Below are 16,486 nucleotides of genomic sequence, written 5' to 3'. Positions count from 1 at the left end.
CCCACATGCCCACTTAACTGACCTGCCCCACTCTCTTGGTGCCCTGTCCATGCCCACCCTCCCACTCTCTGCTCCCTGCCGCTGCCATGCCCGTGGCTACAGGGTTCCCAGGTAGCACTGACCAGCTGCTTGTCTCCCATGCAGTACGGAGTGGATGTGAAGAGCCAGGACGCTCGGGGCCTGACTCCACTGGCCTACGCCCGGCGAGCAGGCAGCCAGGAGTGCATCGACATCCTGCTGCAGCACGGCTGCCCCAGCGACAGCGCCGCCACGCTGACCCCCAGCCTGCCGCGCCGCAACGCCAACGCCAACAACAACGCCACGCCCGTGGAGCTCAGCACCGGCCCCGGCACGGGCTAGCCCGGCACTGCCCTCTGCTCACCGCGCCCGTGGAGCTCAGCCCTGGCACGGACTGGCCCGGCACAGCCCTCTGCTCACTGTGCCCATGCAGCTCAGCACTGGCCCGGGCTAGCCCAGCACTGCCCTCTGCTCACCGTGCCCATGGAGCTCAGTGCCAGCCCCAGCACGGGCTAGCCCGGCACTGCCCTCTGCTCACCGCACCCGTGGAGCTCAGTGCCAGCCCCAGCACGGGCTAGCCCGGCACTGCCCTCTGCTCACCGTGCCCATGGAGCTCAGTGCCAGCCCCAGCACGGGCTAGCCCGGCACTGCCCTCTGCTCACCGCGCCCGTGGAGCTCAGTGCCAGCCCCAGCACGGGCTAGCCCGGCACTGCCCTCTGCTCACCGCGCCCATGGAGCTCAGCACTGGCCCAGGCTAGCCTGGCACTGCCCTCTGCTCACCGTGCCCGTGCAGCTCAGTGCTGGCCCAGGCTAGCCCAGCACTGCCCTCTGCTCACCGCGCCCGTGGAGCTCAGCCCTGGCACGGACTGGCCCAGCACAGCCCTCTGCTGACTGTGCCCGTGGAGCTCAGCCCTGGCACGGACTGGCCCAGCACTGCCCTCTGCTCACCGTGCCCGTGGAGCTCAGTGCCAGCCCCAGCGCGGGCTAGCCCAGCACAGCCCTCTGCTCACTGTGCCCATGCAGCTCAGCACTGGCCCAGGCTAGCCCGGCACTGCCCTCTGCTCACCGTGCCCGTGCAGCTCAGTGCTGGCCCGGGCTAGCCTGGCACTGCCCTCTGCTCACCGCGCCTGTGGAGCTCAGCCCTGGCACGGACTGGCCCGGCACTGCCCTCTGCTCACCGCGCCCGTGGAGCTCAGTGCCAGCCCCAGCGCGGGCTAGCCCAGCACAGCCCTCTGCTGACTGTGCCCGTGGAGCTCAGCCCTGGCCCGGGCTAGCCCGGCACTGCCCTCTGCTCACCGCGCCCGTGGAGCTCAGTGCCGTTCCCAGCATGGGCTAGCCTGGCACGGCCCTCTGCCCGTTGTGCCCATGCAGCTCAGTGCCGTTCCTGGCACAGCCTCTGGCCGTGCACAGCTGCCCTCCAGCCCTGCCGCGGAGCAGGGCCGCAGGAGCGGCTCTGAGAGCCCCACAGTCCCTGCCCAGCAGAACCCCGCTCTAGCCAGGAGAGGCGGGGAGCCAGCTGGGAGCCAGGTCTGCTCCCCTGCGCTGGTTCCAGCCACCTCTGGCCGTGCCGCTGTGCAGAGCCCGTGCTGGCAGCTTGTGAGGGCTCCTGCGCAATCCTGGGGTGGCTCCAGGGCGCCCCGCTCTCGTGACCGGTACGTGCATGGGGAGCAGTGTCTCCTGCTCCCCCCACACATCTGTAGATAAAGCAGGGGCTGGGGGCAGCTCAGCTGTGTGGCCTCCCCTGCACAGCAGCACCAGGGAGGCTGATGGCTGCGCCTGCTCCCTCAGGGAGGTCAGTGTGGTCACTTCCCTCCTGCTCTCCCTCCGTGTCGGCCTTGCCGCACCCCCAGTGCAGTGCTGAGGTGGGGGGCAGCAGGAGGTGCGTGTTTCTCCATTGCACCCCAAAGCTCCTCTGCTTCTGGCCAGTGCAGGAGGGCTGCACACACCCAGACTGCTCCCCGTGTGCTGATGCGAGGGTGGCACCTCCCACGCACTGCCCCTGGACAAAGGCCTCCCCAGCCTCCCTGCTGACCTAGAGGGGAAAGAGGATGGTCACCTCGGGATCCCCAGCTCTGTCTGTCTGTCTGTAGAGTCACTGTCCTTCCAGGTTAAAGCTCCAAGCCGTACACAGTGTCTCCATCAGAGCCTCCCGCTGGCTCCCGCTGCTGCCCAGGTGGGGCTGGTCTCCAGCTCAGCAAGAGGAGAGGAGAGGAGCATCTCTGCATTGGGGTCAAGCCTCTAGCTGAATGCTGGAACCTCAAGGCTTTGGACACTGCTATGGAATGTCTCTGTCACTTGTGTATAAAATGTACATTGGAAATATTTATATGGACACTCTGTATATACGGTTTCTTTTCCATAAGTTGCCCTGTGTGTGTTATCTGCAGCCAAGGAGATAAAAGCCAATAAAGCAACCCACCTCCTACCAGGCCAGTGTCTCAGTGTGCTGCCTTTGGGGCCTCCACGCAGCCCTGGTTTGCAGCTGGCTCTGGTAACTCTCCAGCCCACACTGACCAACGTTCAGCCTCTTCTCCTCGGGCTTGGGCTCTGATAACAGCAGTTCTGTGCCAGAGCAGGCTCCTGGGACAGGCAGAGTGCTGAGGTTGGAGGGGAGATGTGCCAGCCTGGGTCACTGAGGGACAGTGCCAGAACATGGCCCCGGAGGAATGCCCAGCTCTGGGGATGGGAGATGGGCACAGCAGAGGGCTGTGCTGGAGAGGGGACATGCAGGGCAGGGACCTGGGCCAGCTGGTCCCTGTGCCCAGGATGGCAATGTGGAGCTGACCTGGGGAGGGCAGGGAGTGATGGGCTGCCACACGAGGCAGGAGTGCAGGCTGCAGGATCATCGAGTCCCGAGGACAGACAGACCCCGAGCAGTGTGGGGAGCCGTGTGTCTGCCCTGCCTTGGCCTGCTTCTCACGGCCGTGGGCGCAGCAGGGCCCCAGTGCTGGGCTGGCTGCGCCCAGGCCACACCACAGCAGCACTCTGGGGTTCCAGGTGTGCCTCGAGTGTCCCTGTGCTGTGCTGGGGCCGGGCTCTGCTGCGCTGGGAGCGGGCACTGCCCTTGAGCCCCAAGCCCGTGTGGCAGTGCTGCAGGAAGGGAGGTGCCAGGACACCCCAGCTGGCACAGGTACCCTCAGATGTCCCTGCCACACCCTGCTGCCTCCTCCTGTGCCTCTCCCGTGGCAGAGGCTGCCTTGCTGGGGGCTGCAGACCATGGCCCCAGCCCCTCCACTCCTTGATGTTCTGGCTATGCGCGCCCATGTTGACATGGTCCTCATCCTGGTCCTGGTCCCGGTCCTGGTCCAGCCCCTGCGCCCATGTCACCCCTCATTGCCATCCCCTCGTGGTGCCCATGGGTGTCCCCACACCGGCCCTGGCCCCAGCCCAGTGCCGGGTTTGGTTAATTTCCTGGCGACTGCATTAACGGGAATGGAAGCCGAGGGACGGCAGCTCCTCTGGGGCCCATTAATCATCCCCCTCAGACAAGCTGCCTTGATTACAAGTGGCAAGAAATTCATTAGGGCTGCGGCTCTGACAACTTTTATCTGCGCGGCTGGATCTGACTCATTAGGCAGCCAAATTAAAGCCATGATGGGCCCTGATGAAATTCACTGCTTGTTTATCTTGTGCGATCTGATACATCTGCCCATACATCATCTCCTGCACGGGATCCCACCCTACCCAGCCCTGGCGCCTCCCTTCCCATCCCAGCCCTGCCCCAGGCCTCCAGGTGCCAGCCCAGACCCAGCTCTGACCCCCCCCGGGTGCCAGCCCGGACCCGGCTCTGAACCCAGGAGCCTCCAGGTGTGCCCTGCTGCTGCTCAGACTGCAAACAGGTGCTGGGGATCCTGGTGATGCCCCTTGCTGGCACCTGGGGCAGGGAATGCCACCGGGTCCCTGCGGGCTCTGAAGCGTCCCAAGGAGCCAAGAGTGGGCCAGACCCAGCCCAGCGTTACTGCAGTGTTGGGGCACATCTGGGAGCCAAGGCAACCAACGTGGCTCCAGGTGGGCCAGGACAGGCTGCATGAGGCAGGAGCTCCATGTCCATGTTCAGGGGAAGAGGTGTGTGTCCATGTTTAGGGGCAGGAGCTGTGTCTGTGCTCAGAGGAAGAGGTGTGTGTCCATGTTTAGGGGCAGGAGCTGTGTCTGTGTTCAGAGGAAGAGGTGTGTGTCCATGTTTAAGGGCAGGAGCTGTGTCTGTGCTCAGAGGAAGAGGTGTGTGTCCATGTTTAGGGGTGTGTTTAGGAGCTGTGTCTGCGCTCAGGGGCACTGTGTGTGTTTTGGGGCAGGAATCAGGTGTCTGTGTTCAGGCTGATGCCAGGGAGGGCACGGGCCAGCCCTCTGCTGTGCTGTACACCAGAGCACTGTGCCAGGGCAGCAGCAGGGCTGTCTCTGAGTTAGGTGGCCCAGCAGCAGCAGCAGTGGCCACGGCAGCTCCACGAGGACCCTGCCCCAGGGAGCTCCAGCCCCAGCAGCTCTCCCATCATGGAGCTGAGGCTGGAGCTGGGGCAGGGAGGTGGGTGCCACAGGACAGGAGCCATGAGTGCAGCCCCATGCCATGAGTAAATCCAGGGAATGCAGCCCCTGGCTGGAAACCGGCTGTACCACAGGTTTGCAGCACTTCTCAGAGAGCCTGGGCACAGCCAGGAAAAACCCCACAGGGCACAACTTATAATCAAAGCCCCACAGGACTTCCTGCAGCCCCAGCTGAGCAGGCACAGCTTCCTGGGCATTGGCAGGTGGGCACAGGTGGGCATGGGGCAGCACTGTCCTCCCTGAGGCTGCTGGGCTGGTGCTGAGCACATGCAGAGGTGGCCAGGGCAGGGGTCCTGCTTTCCTGTGTCCAGCCTTGCCTCTGGGGGAAAAGGCTCAGGTGTGGCAGTGTCCCAGCCCCCTCAGGCTGTGCTCTCTCAGGTGCAGCACCCACACCCCACTCCCACACCTGACCTGTGCGCGTCCATGGAGTCAGGCCTGCAGGTGGGCGCACACCTCCACAGCACAGGGAGTCGCAAAGCCCTGAGGGGAGTTCCAGCCTGGCTGGTGGGGACCCTGGACAAGCTGGCACAGGCTGCAGAGGAGCTGGGGAGGGTCACAACCTTTCCCAGGTGCCAGCCATTGGGACATTGTTTCTCTCCTGCACCTTGAGCTAGTCCTGGAGCTGCTGGCTAATGAAGAGTACCAGCACCATATTGTCTTGTGGGCCATCACATCTTCATACAAGCCCCTGTCAGGGAATGCTGAGGGCCAGCTTTGTTGTGCTGAGTGAATAAACTCTCTGTGGGACTACCCTGCTCCTTCCCCAGTTCTTTAAGAAGTACCATAGAGGTAAACAAATGGACAGGTTTGGGTAGGGAGAATTCCCTTGTAAATGCTGAAAATGCCTTCCTTAGGGCAACAAAAGCCTTGTTTTATGAATGCGTGTATATATATATATTTGTGCATAAACATATTTATATAAACAAAAGCATGTCCATGTATAAGCACACTCTATGTATTTATCTGTGTGTGTGTCTGCACCTGTATCTGCCTTTTACTCTGTGTGCACACACACGTGTGTGTACCCATGCACATACATGGGTACCAGTGCTTGTGTGGAGACTCCTTCCCCAGCAGCTCCCACTCCAGGATACAGGGTAACAGCCAGAAGTTGTGGATGGGAAATTCCAAATAGATGCAAGTGAAAAAATGAACTAGAGAGGTGGTTGGGCACTGGTACAGGGCCCGAAGAGGAGGGGCTGCCCACCCTTGGAAATACTGGAAGTCAGATGGGCAAATCCTTCAGCATCTGGAATGGGACAAACTTTGAGCAGGTGTTGGAGCAGAGACCTCCCAAAGCCCCCAGCCAGGCTCGTGGCTCAGCTGCCCTGGGTCTGTCTTTGCTGCCCAGTTTCTCATTGTGGCCAGTTTCTCATTCCTCATCGTGGCCCTCCTTCTCCCACCAACCCCAGGCTGACCCAGCACCCAGAGCTCAGCTCATGGGGCCCCACAGCTCTCCCATCTCAGGAGGGGCCACAGCTGCTTTGGGCAGTGTGGGCAGTGCTGTGCACCGTGCTCAGTGTGCAGTGTGTGCAGTGTGGGCAGTGTGGGCAGTGCTGTGCACCGTGCTCAGTGTGCAGTGTGTGCAGTGTGTGCAGTGTGTGCAGTGTGGGCAGTGTGGGCAGTGCCCTGCACCGTGCTCAGTGTGCAGTGTGTGCAGTGTGTGCAGTGTGTGCAGTGTGGGCAGTGTGGGCAGTGCCCTGCACCGTGCTCAGTGTGCAGTGTGGGCAGTGCCCTGCACTGTGCTCACTGTGCTCAGTGGGCAGTGTGGGCAGTGTGGGCAGTGCCCTGCACCCTGCTCCCTGTGCAGTGCTTTGCTCTCCGTGTGCAGGAGGCCCCAGAGCCGTCCCAGCGCTCAGGGTTCACAGGGAGCTCGGCTCTGCTCTCCTCAGTGCCAGAACACTCTGCTGCTCTGCAGCTCTCTCCAGCAGCGCTGGTGACAGCAGGAGTCTGTCACCTCCAGCAGCTCTACACAGAGCTGCACCTCTGCAGCATTTGTGGGGGTTTCAGCATGGCTGTTTGCAGGGCTGCAGTGTGTGTGGGCTCTGGGATTGGTCTAATACAACAACAACAACAACACCTTCCATGCAGCTAAAAACTGTAGGTGTTGGACCCACCTCAGCAGCAGCCCATGGATGAGCATGCATGAGCGGGGTGCTCTGCACACGGATTTCGGGTGGGCTGTGGCCTCTGTGGTGGGGGACACAGGTTAAAGACACAATAAACCAGTGCTGCCACTGGGGCAGGACATATCAAGCCAGTGTCAGCTAGAAATGCCTGGTGGGAATAAGGGAGTTCTTGGACCTTAAAATAAAATTTGGCTCCTTTTGATGTCACTGGCCCAACCCTGGAGCTGTGGACACTTTCTGGAGTGTTGTGGTTAGCGTGCACTGCTGTGCTGTGATCGGCTGCAGTGGCACAGACCCCTCATGTGGACACATTTGTAGTGGCAGAGCCCTGTGTGCAGCTGAGGAATGGCTTTTCCCTGCCCCTGCCCTCCCACACAGAGGTGAGCACCAGTTCCTGTGCCCTCGTCACAGCTGCTGTGCTCCCTTTGCAGCGCGGAGCACGGCTGAGGGCAGTCCCTGTCCCAGAGCAGCCCCACGAGGATGGAGCAGGGGTGCAGCTCCAGCCCAGCCTGATGGAAAGGGAGCTGACAGATTTCCTGAGAGCGGGGTGCCGGGGGCTGCTGCCAAAGGACATTTCCTCCCCTGGTCCACAGGGAATGCCAGCAGGTGCTGCTGCCTGCACGGGGCAAATCCCTGCTGCGGGTGCTGTGAGCAGCACCAGGCCAGGCATTTCCCGAGGAAACTTTCTTGTTTCCAGGTCAGTGGTGCAGGGACAGAGACAGGTGTCCTGTAGTGGAAGCCAGCTGTGCTGAGAAACCAAATCCTGAAAGGATCCCACAGAACCCTCTCGGTACCTCCAGCAAATATTTCTGTGGAAAAAGCCACCCACCAAGGACAGGTAGAAGCACAGCTTTGTCCAAACGATTGCTCTGATCTGAGCTGTGCCTGTCTGTTGGCCACACAACGGGAGCCAAGAGCCAAGGGCAGGGACAGCCACCCCAGAGCTCCAGGGCACTGCAGGAGGACTCTGCAGGCTGAGCACAGACCCCACGCTCCAGGTGAACAGAATGCACCTGCCAAAGAGGAAGGGACATTCAGAGGGAGCCCTGCTCCCCAGGCAGCGCAGAGATGGCCCGGGCCTTGCTGTGGCATCGGGGGAAGGTGGAGTCAGCTCTGGCTGTCAGGGAGAGCTCCTGCTCTCCCAGGGAAGGGGACAGCAGCTGGCTGGACCGTTTGTGACCCAAACTCCTTATCAAACCTGTGAGCAATCGGTGCCCCAGCCAAACCTTGGAGAGAGCCCTCCCCCTCTCCAGGAACCTCTGGTGACACTGCACTGGGTGTTGGTACCACAGCACAGGCACGGGAGCTGCCCTGCTCCATGGACTCGCCGATGTTTGTCACACCAGGGCAGAGTTTTCCCAGGCTGGACACCCAGGGAGCCCCACGGCCCCTGTGCCCTGGGCTGGGCATGCAGCTGTGCCCTGTGCAAAGCTGGGTCCTCACGGGCTCCTGGGGCTGGGCTCAGTATCGGAGCTGGCCGGCTGCGGGAGCGCCGTCTCCAGCAACAGCTCTCAGGAGCACGGAAAGGCGGCCTGGATGTGCGAGCCCCTTTTGTTGTTGCCCCTGTCCCAGGGCATCAGCGCAGAGAGCCGGGCCGGGGCCGGGGCCGCAGCCGTGCTGGGAGCCTGCAGCAGCACAGCACACACATTCGCACATTCCGCGCTCCGGGATGAGCTGCCGAGGCGCTCCCGGAGCAGCCCTGGCCCCGCTCCGCCGGCGGGAGGGCCGGCCTGGGGATGCTCCCGGCGCCTCCCGGCCCGCCCCATCCCCTTCTCCCTCCCGCATCTGGCACCGGCACAGCAGCGGGTGCAATGAGCCCGCACAGCCCCGGCTCCGCGGGCCCCGGTACCGGCACTGGCGCTGCCCGAGGGGCGGCTGAGCCCCGGCGCGTCCCCTTCTCCCCGCCCGCCTGCCGCCCCGACCTCCGCCGCCGCTGGCCCTGCCCGTGTCCCTGTCCCTGTCCTTGCTCCCATCCCTCTCCCTTCCCCGTTCTCCTCCTCTGCCCGCGCCGGGCCGGGGCCGCGGGACGCCCGTTCCTGCAGCTTGGAAGAACGTGGTCGTGCTCCATAGAAAATAATTTATTGAAATCACAGCTATACACGGGCGGGCGCCAGCGGCAGCGAGGGCCCGGCCCGGCCCGGCTCAGCCCGGCCCAGCGGGCGGCCAGGGCCCGAGGGCCAGGCGGCCGTGCTCCCCGTGGCACGGACAGAAGGACACGCTGCCGTATGTACAGAGTTTACACGGAATAAATAAGGGACATGTACACAGAGGTGGAGCGCCGCCGCCGCCCGCCCCAGGGTCCGGGAGCCGGCCGGGCTCAGGGCCGGGCGCCCTGCTCGATCTGCTGGTGCTGGCTGCGCACGGCGAAGCGATTGACGTGCACCGGGATGGGCACCACGATCTTGGGGTTGCGGACGGGCTCTCCGGAGCGGTTGCTGACATTGCCAGCCTTGATGCGTTTCCACTTGGCGCGGCGGTTCTGGAACCAGATCTTCACCTGCACCTCGCTCAGCTTCAGGGCGTGCGCGATCTGCGAGCGCTCCGTCAGGCTCAGGTACTTCTTGCAGTGGAACTCCTTCTCCAGCTCCAGCAGCTGCTCGCTGGTGAAGGCCGTGCGGCGCCGGCGGCTCTTCCCGGCCCCGGAGCCCGGCGGGGGCTGCTCGGCGGCGGGGCCGCCCTTGCCCTTGCCCTTGGCTCCCAGCGCGGCGCCGGCGGCAGCCCCGTCCAGGAAGGGCTCCTCCTCGCTCTCGCCCGCCGAGCTCTCCTCCTCCCGCTCGCTGCACGGCGTCGCCGCCGACTTCACCTCCAGCTTCTCCTCGTCGGAGCTGTACGCCTTGCCGTCTGCGGGGCACACAGCGTCAGTGCCCACCGCACCGCACCCCGCATCCCGCACCGCGCCCGGGCCCCTCCGCTCCCAGAGCCCCCCAGCCGCGGGGAAAGCTCTGCCCGCTCCCCGGCGGGGTCTGCCGCTCCTCCCGCTGCCTCGGAGCCCGTCACCACCGCGTCCTGCAGCCCCGGCCCCGGCCCCAGCCTCGCACCGGGTCCCAGCGCCCTTGGCCCCGCAGCCCGCCCGGCTGCAAGGGGCAGCGCCGGCAGAGCCACGCTGGGCTCTGACCCAGCAGCAGCTGCCCCAGGCCCATTCCCAGCCCCATCCCCGGCCCAGCCGCAGCAGCACCACGGTCTCGGTCTGGCAGAGAACATCACAACACTTCAGGGCTTGTCTGGATCTCTGTGCAGGATAGAACGTCCGCACCTTGTCTCTCAGCTCAGCCCTCCCTGTCTCTTCCCAGGGCACCAGACCATCGATGCTGTTAGCCAGCCAAGAGCTGAAGAACGGTCCTGGAAACAGCATCCAGAGCCAGCTCCAGCCCAGCAAACCTCCCTGCAGGGCTCCACAGGACATGGGGGCCCCACTTCTGGCTCTCCCTCCCTAATCCAAGGATGCACCACAGCAGACAGGGAACGAGGTGCTGAGGCGGCCAATGCTCAGGGCTCAGCTACGCCCAGCAGTGGGCAGAGGGGCAGGACAGAACCTGTCAACATCACCCAATAGACAGCACCTCATCCCAGGCCATCAGGGAGAATGCAGTGCTTGGATCATGGCAGACACCTCTGCTAAGATGCCAAGGAGGATACTGACACGGCACTGGGGTGTGAATCTCTTCCTTGCAAGCTTCCTGTGTCCCAAACTGCTGCCTGAAGGATGAAACAGCCATGGAGCAAGGGAGGACACGGTGGGAGACAAACGGAGGAAGGAGGTTTGGAAGACAGTCCCTTCCATAGTAGAAGGGCTCAAAGTGAGAAGACGCTCTCAGCCACAGACAGGGGTCATCAAGGGAGGACCCACAGCTATGCACAAGCAGGTGAAAAAGCTTTTCTGTCAGGCTGAGATTAGAAGAGACCAGAAAATTCTTCAAGTCTGACCCAAGAGCAGCAATCACGGCTGGAAGGAGTTGTCGGAAGCACTGCTGCTCTATACAATCCAACATGCATAAGGAGAAGCAGCAGCTCTCCAAACTTGTAAGCAGTGTCCAGGTAGTGGCCCATGCAGCCAGGGCCCCTGCTGGCCACCTCACCTCACCTCAGGGGGAAAGGCAGAAGGCCCCCAGAAACCTGACAGTGCAGGGTTTAAACACACAAACAGAACTGCGGGAGACTACTCGAGGCCAGAAGACAGTCCTGGTAGCCTGGTGACTGTGGAGCTCCCACACCTCTTGTCAGCTTCCTGAGACCAGGCTTTGGAGATCTGGAATCTTCTCCCTGCTCCTCCAAAGAACACCTTCATCTCTATCCTGCTGCAGAGTGTAGGGTCAGGGGTAGGGGAAGAGAATTCCCATGTGCATAGAGGGTAAAGACCCAGAGATTTCGTGCTCGTGGGGCTGAGGATCAGCAGCAGGTGGCAAGGAGCACTTTGGCTGCCATTGCACAACTTGATGCCAGCACTTTGCTGAAGAAAAGAAGAGCTCTCACTTCTGTGTACCAGCTCTCTCTGGTGGAGCATGGGCCTGACAAGGTAAGAGAGCTCTGATGAGGAATTCTGTCCTCCCCAGGGGCTCTTTAGGTCCTGTCCTGGCACTGCAGTTCCCCAGGGATGGAGGATGGCATCCCAGCAGCCACACCAGCAAACAGTGCTCCTAGGGCAGCTTGCTCCTGTCAGCCCAGGCTGTGCCCCTGGAGACTGCAAGAAGACTGAGCAACATGATGGTTTGTAAAACAGGTGCTCTCTGAATACTCTCTTCTGAACCAGACTCCAAATTTTAAATGGAGCACTCTCACATTTGTGTCTTATAAAAGGGCTGGGTTTGCAGTAAGGAACTTGGAACTACTTGATAACATAATCTAAATTGGATGTGTTCACAAAGAAAATTGGTATATTGGTCTGTTAGTCACCTACTATGTCACCAGCAAGGAAAGAATGAAGGCAGGAGATCCCACCCATGTGGGTGGGGTGTACTGAGACTTTCAAGGCCTTTGAACATGAAGTGAAGGTGTCACGAAGCAAAGCATCATGATTGAAAAATCAACGAGAAGCAGTAAATGAAGAACAGGGTTGACCTGCTGGTTTGCTTTTCACAGAGTCACAGCTGTTCATTGATCTTGTCAAAGACATTGAAGAGAATCCAAAGGGGGTCACAAAAATGTTCTGAGGGCTGGAGCACCTCTGCTGCGAGGCCAGGCTGAGAGAGTTGGGGCTGTTCAGTGTGGAGAAGAGAAAGCTCCAGGTAAACCTTATTGAAACCTTGCAGTACTTAAGGAGGGCTTATAAGAAAGACAAAGAGAGATTTTGAAGTCTCTTGTGGTAGAACAAGGGGTCGATTAAATGAGGTACAGAAAGAATTATTCACAATGAGTGTGGTGAACAGTGGGTTGCCCAGAGAAGTGGTGGATAGCACATCCCCAGCAACACTCAAAGCCTGTGAGACAGGGCTCTGAGCAACCTGATGTAGTTGAAGATGTCCCAGCCCATGGCAGGGGGTTTGGACTAGGTGGCCTTTAAAGGTCCTTGCCAACCCAAACCATTCTGTAACTCTATGATTATGGATGTGGAAAGCATGGTGAAGAGACTTGAGTGTCACAGGCGACAAAGCTGTCAGGGAAGCATCAGGAGGAGCAGGGTCAGGAACGGCTGTTGTGATGAGCCCTGTGCTGGTAGGGGAAACAGAAACTCTCCCCTGTCCCTGATTGAATGTGCTGTCACTACACCAAACCAGGAAAGAGTCTCAGACTTCTGCCTGAATCTCAGAGATCTAAACAGCTCAGAACAAACCTGCTCTCACAAGAGGTGTGGAGAGCTAGGGATGTTAAGGACCCTTACACCAGGGGTCATACCTTTGTGGCAGCTGTGGAAATAAATCAGACTTCAAGCTTTGCTGCTTCTCACCACCAGTTTCCCTGCCTACCTCTCCCTGCTCAAGAAGGGTGGCAGTTGCTGGAAGCAAGTTTCAAAGCCAGTGGATGCAGAGAGAAGTCCTAAAATAGTGCATTAATTCCTTTGGCTGATCCAGGATGCAACTGACCCTGTGTCCACAGACACCTGCATGATGGAGATATAACAGAGCCTAGGGACAGCAGCAGTCACTCCAGAGTATAAGTCACTAAATGTCAACAAAACTGTCAAAAGGGAGCATTTATTCTTCACAAGGTTCTTCTACAGGTAAAAAAATCTGTGTAACATCTTGCCATCTTGATGTGGCTGATGTCAAGGTTAGCCCTCCTTTCTGGTGGACTCCAGGGGAGATTAGATAAGGCCACAGAAAACAAATGCGTAGAAGTTTACTAAATATACAGAAACAACACTTGGCACAGGAAGTCCCCGATGTGCAGATGGTTGGATGTGAGGGAAGTATCATTTCAGAATTGACCATTGAACAGGTTGTGCTCTCTTGCTCTGCCCTGGACAATTGCTTTGGGTCAGGGCCACAGACTGGATGCGAGAGCAAACTGCATTATAGATAGTTTTTGATGACTCCTGTTGACATGAATCATCTTTCTATTCCTTAGTACTGGAAAAAGCTCACAACGACCCTCCTGAGTTTCCTCTAAGATGGCTGTAAAACAAACCCCACTGTCCATCTCCAGTTTTGTCTGGTACAGCCAGGAGAAGCAGCAGGTGAAGGAGAAGGCAGGCACATTTGGCCTGACAAATCCTCTTGGACGTGGGCAAAGCAGCCCACAGAACTGGGTCCACATCGGCACATCTGTGCAGAAGGACAAGCTCCCCTCATGGCTCCAGAGCAGAGCCAGTGCTCAGAGGCAGCAGGGGATGAACAGCTGCAGCAAGACATCTTCCCTTCCATCATACCGTCCAGTTGCAACAGGAAAAGTCTTAGAGGTAGGATTTCTTGGATTCAGAAGTGGCCACAGTCTGGGACAGTTCATCTGAGTCCCTTGGGAGGAGAGAACATATTGGGCTCAGTTCTGGAGAAGCCAGAGAGGGAGATCAAGCACAACGCAGTTCATCTGCTCACAGATGGGAAAGGTGAGGTTGTATAGACCTGGTTTTGGCCAGGGCAGTGCTGCCCTGAGAAGACTTCCACAAAAAAGTAAGATTGCATTGGGCTTTTGGCTCAGCACAGAGCCCAGGGAGCACCGGAGGAGCACCCAATAACCCACACAAGAAGGGGGAGGCAGAATGCCCCCATTGTCCTACCTGGGCTGAGAGGTCTAAGGGTACCTGATGAGTGAGTGCTCTTCTGAGGGATGAACAAGGCACGGCAAGGAAGGCACCTGGGCTTACCCAGGAGAGACTAAAGGGAGGATGGAAAGCAAACAGCCAAGCACTGCAAGAAGCAGCAGAGATTCTCAGCACACATCCATGCCAAGAGGTCTGTGAGACAAAGGTGGATCCCGGGAGCGGCCAGGAGAGACAGCTCAGGAGAGGCCGCAGCAGAGAAGCAGCAGCTGGCTCGTCTGTGTCTGGCCGCAGGGAGCCCGTGCTGCAGGACCCGGGAGAAGAGCTGAGTGCTGGACCTGGCTGAGAAATACGGAGCAACAAGTCTCCGAGGCTGGTGCTGGCGCTCTCGGGGAGCGGCCGCAGCGCACAAAGGCGAGGGCCCCGACGGGAGCCGTTCCCGTCCGCACCGGGGGTCCCGGAGGGGCGCTGCCGCCTGCCCGCCCGTCCGGCCGAGCCGGTGCCGAGCGGGCGGCCGGGAAGGAGGAGAGCGGGGCTGCTCCGCCTCGGCCCTGCGGGGCGGGCTCGGGGGAAACTTTGGAAAGCCGGTCGTCGCAGCACGCTGGGGACAGCGCAGCCGCACCGAACGGGACCGGGACGGGGACCGGCACCGAGATCGGTGCGGGCGGGGAGGGCTGCGGAGCGAGCCGCGGGACGCGCCGCCACCTCCGCTCGCTCGGCCCGGGCCGAGTGCCAGGACCTCGGAGAGCTCCGTGCGGCTGGCCCGGCCACGACCGGCCGCTCTCCCGCCGCTCCCGCCCCGCGGCCCGGCCGAGGCAGGCGGAGTTTGACTGCAGCCCGGGAACGCTGCGGACCGGGGCTGGGACAGAGTCGATTCGGCGCTCCGAGCCGGGCCGGGAGCGCCGCCGAGGGCAGGTCCCGCCGGCTGCCCCGCCGTCCTGCCCGCCGCGCCCGGCCCCAGCGCTCGGCTCCGCGGCTACCGTCCTGCCGAGCTCCGGCCGCAGCACCGCCCGCCCCCGGTGCCGCCGGGACGGCGGAGAGGAGCGGGCAGCTCTCCCCGGGCTGCGGGTGAGGCGGGGCGGGCGCTGCCCGCCGGGCAGGACGGGCCCGCGCCGCTCTTACCTGCCAGGCCGGGGAAGGGCTCCGGGAAGTGCAGCGGCGGCTCGGGCGGGCCCTTGTCGCGGCCCGGGGGCAGCTCCTCCGCCTCCAGCCCGTCGGCGCCGCGCCGGCAGCCCGCGTCGGGGGCGGCGCGCGGCGGGGGCAGCTCCTGCGGGGGGTAGAAGCCGTCGGGGGGCTCGGAGAAACTGGGCAGGGCGGTGGTGAGCGCCACCATGGAGGGCACGGCCTGGCCCAGGCTGGCGCAGAAGGTGTTGGTGAGGCGGCCGGCGAAGGAAGCGAGCGGGGCCAGCGGCGGCAGCCCCGACTGCAGCGGGGCGTGGGACAGCGCCTGCGGGAGCACCAGCGGCCGGTACGGCATGAACATGGGGTACCCGGTGTAGAGCAGGTGCCCGGAGCGCGGCGGCGGCGTCCCGATGAGCGAGTCGATGGAGAAGGCGGTCCCCTGGCCGCCGGGTCTCTGCATGGCGAGCGGGCGCCTCCGGCTCAGCCGGCACCAACTTTCCGGCGAGCTCGGGCCGCCGCCAACTCGCCGCGATCCCGCCGCCGCCGGGCCCCGCCGCCGCCGCCGCCGCCGCGGCCCCGGCCCCGGCCCCGGCCCCGGCCCCGGCCCGCGCCCTCCGGCTCCCGTGGGCTCCGGCGCCCGGCGAGAGCTGCCGCCCGCTCGCTGTCTCGGCGCGGCGGAGTGGATGGAGGCGCGCTCGGAGCCGCCCGCCCGCCCCGCCGCGGGGGGGCCGGGCCGGGCCGCCGAGGGGAGGGAGGGGAGGAGGGGAGGGGAGGCGGGCGGGGGTGTCGCCCTCTGCTCTCATCCATCTTCTGCACATCACGGTCGAGTTCCTCCTTCAGCGCCCGCTCCGGCGGGGCAAGGCGCCCCGCTCCCCCGGCGCGGCCGGCCCCTGGGAAGGCGCCTCCCCCTCCCGCCTCATCAGCTGTTATTAATGGTGATTGATGATTAGCAATTACGGGGCCAGGACAAGGGTGTTTTTGTGGGGACGGGACGGGGCCGCGCTCTCCGCACGGCCCTCTCCGGGCCCACGGACGGGGCGGACCGGCTCCGCTCTGCCGGCACCACCGGGGCTCCCGCAACCGGAGGCGAGCGGGCCCTCCCGGCAGCTCCAGATGGCCGAGCCCGCGGGGACGGGGCCGGGGGCGGCAGCGAAGGGCGGGCTCCAGCGCCCCGACGGACCGGCCCTGGCCAGGCACCGGTAGCGCCGTTCCGTGCCATTCCGTGCCATCCCGTTCCGTGCCCTGCCGTGCCGTGCCCGCAGACCGCCCGAACAGGGCGCGGAGACAGCAGCCCCGGGGCAGGGTCAGGAGTGCGCCCTTCTCGTCCCTGGAGCGCTGTCGGCTCGGAGCGGGGTCTCGGTGAGACCGGCGGGCTCGGGCGTCGCGGGGCCGGGCAGACAGCGGGGCCGCCCGCAGCCGCACCGGGGTCGGGGTGGGATTGGGGGTGTATCTGCAGTGCCCCCTCTCGCTGCTCCCCCGCGGCACCGGCACCGCTCGCCCCCGCGCTCCGGGTGCCGGACGCGTCCCCCGGTGGCGGCCCCGGTGC

At 62.6% G+C, this 16,486-nt stretch overlaps 2 protein-coding genes across 5 annotated transcripts in view; one reads left to right on the top strand and one right to left on the bottom strand.

Annotated features, from left to right (window-relative positions):
• Positions 1 to 2,446, top strand: part of AGAP3 (ArfGAP with GTPase domain, ankyrin repeat and PH domain 3) — a 111,883-nt gene extending 109,437 nt beyond the window's left edge. For 2 of the 4 annotated variants that reach the window (XM_063163068.1, XM_063162927.1), the window contains exon 18: positions 145 to 2,446. In XM_063163068.1, the coding sequence (XP_063019138.1) occupies positions 145 to 360 (216 nt within the window). In that variant the 3' untranslated portion in view covers positions 361 to 2,446. The remainder of the gene's footprint in view (positions 1 to 144) is intronic. The other 2 variants (XR_010028685.1, XM_063163157.1) reach the window with 2 other exon arrangements.
• Positions 2,447 to 8,873: 6,427 nt separating this feature from the next.
• Positions 8,874 to 15,747, bottom strand: GBX1 (gastrulation brain homeobox 1). The gene is given in 3 exon segments (XM_063176213.1): positions 8,874 to 9,527; positions 14,941 to 15,624; positions 15,627 to 15,747. Coding segments are annotated over 3 exon segments (1,329 nt in total). The 3' UTR covers positions 8,874 to 9,003.
• Between the last annotated feature and the right edge of the window lie 739 nt (positions 15,748 to 16,486).

Source organism: Melospiza melodia, chromosome 1 (genome assembly GCF_035770615.1).
Source record: "Melospiza melodia melodia isolate bMelMel2 chromosome 1, bMelMel2.pri, whole genome shotgun sequence".
Classification (NCBI taxonomy): Eukaryota; Metazoa; Chordata; class Aves; order Passeriformes; family Passerellidae; genus Melospiza; species Melospiza melodia.
The sequence above is the reverse complement of the archived record's forward strand: the minus strand, read 5'-3'. Positions and strand labels throughout refer to the sequence as shown.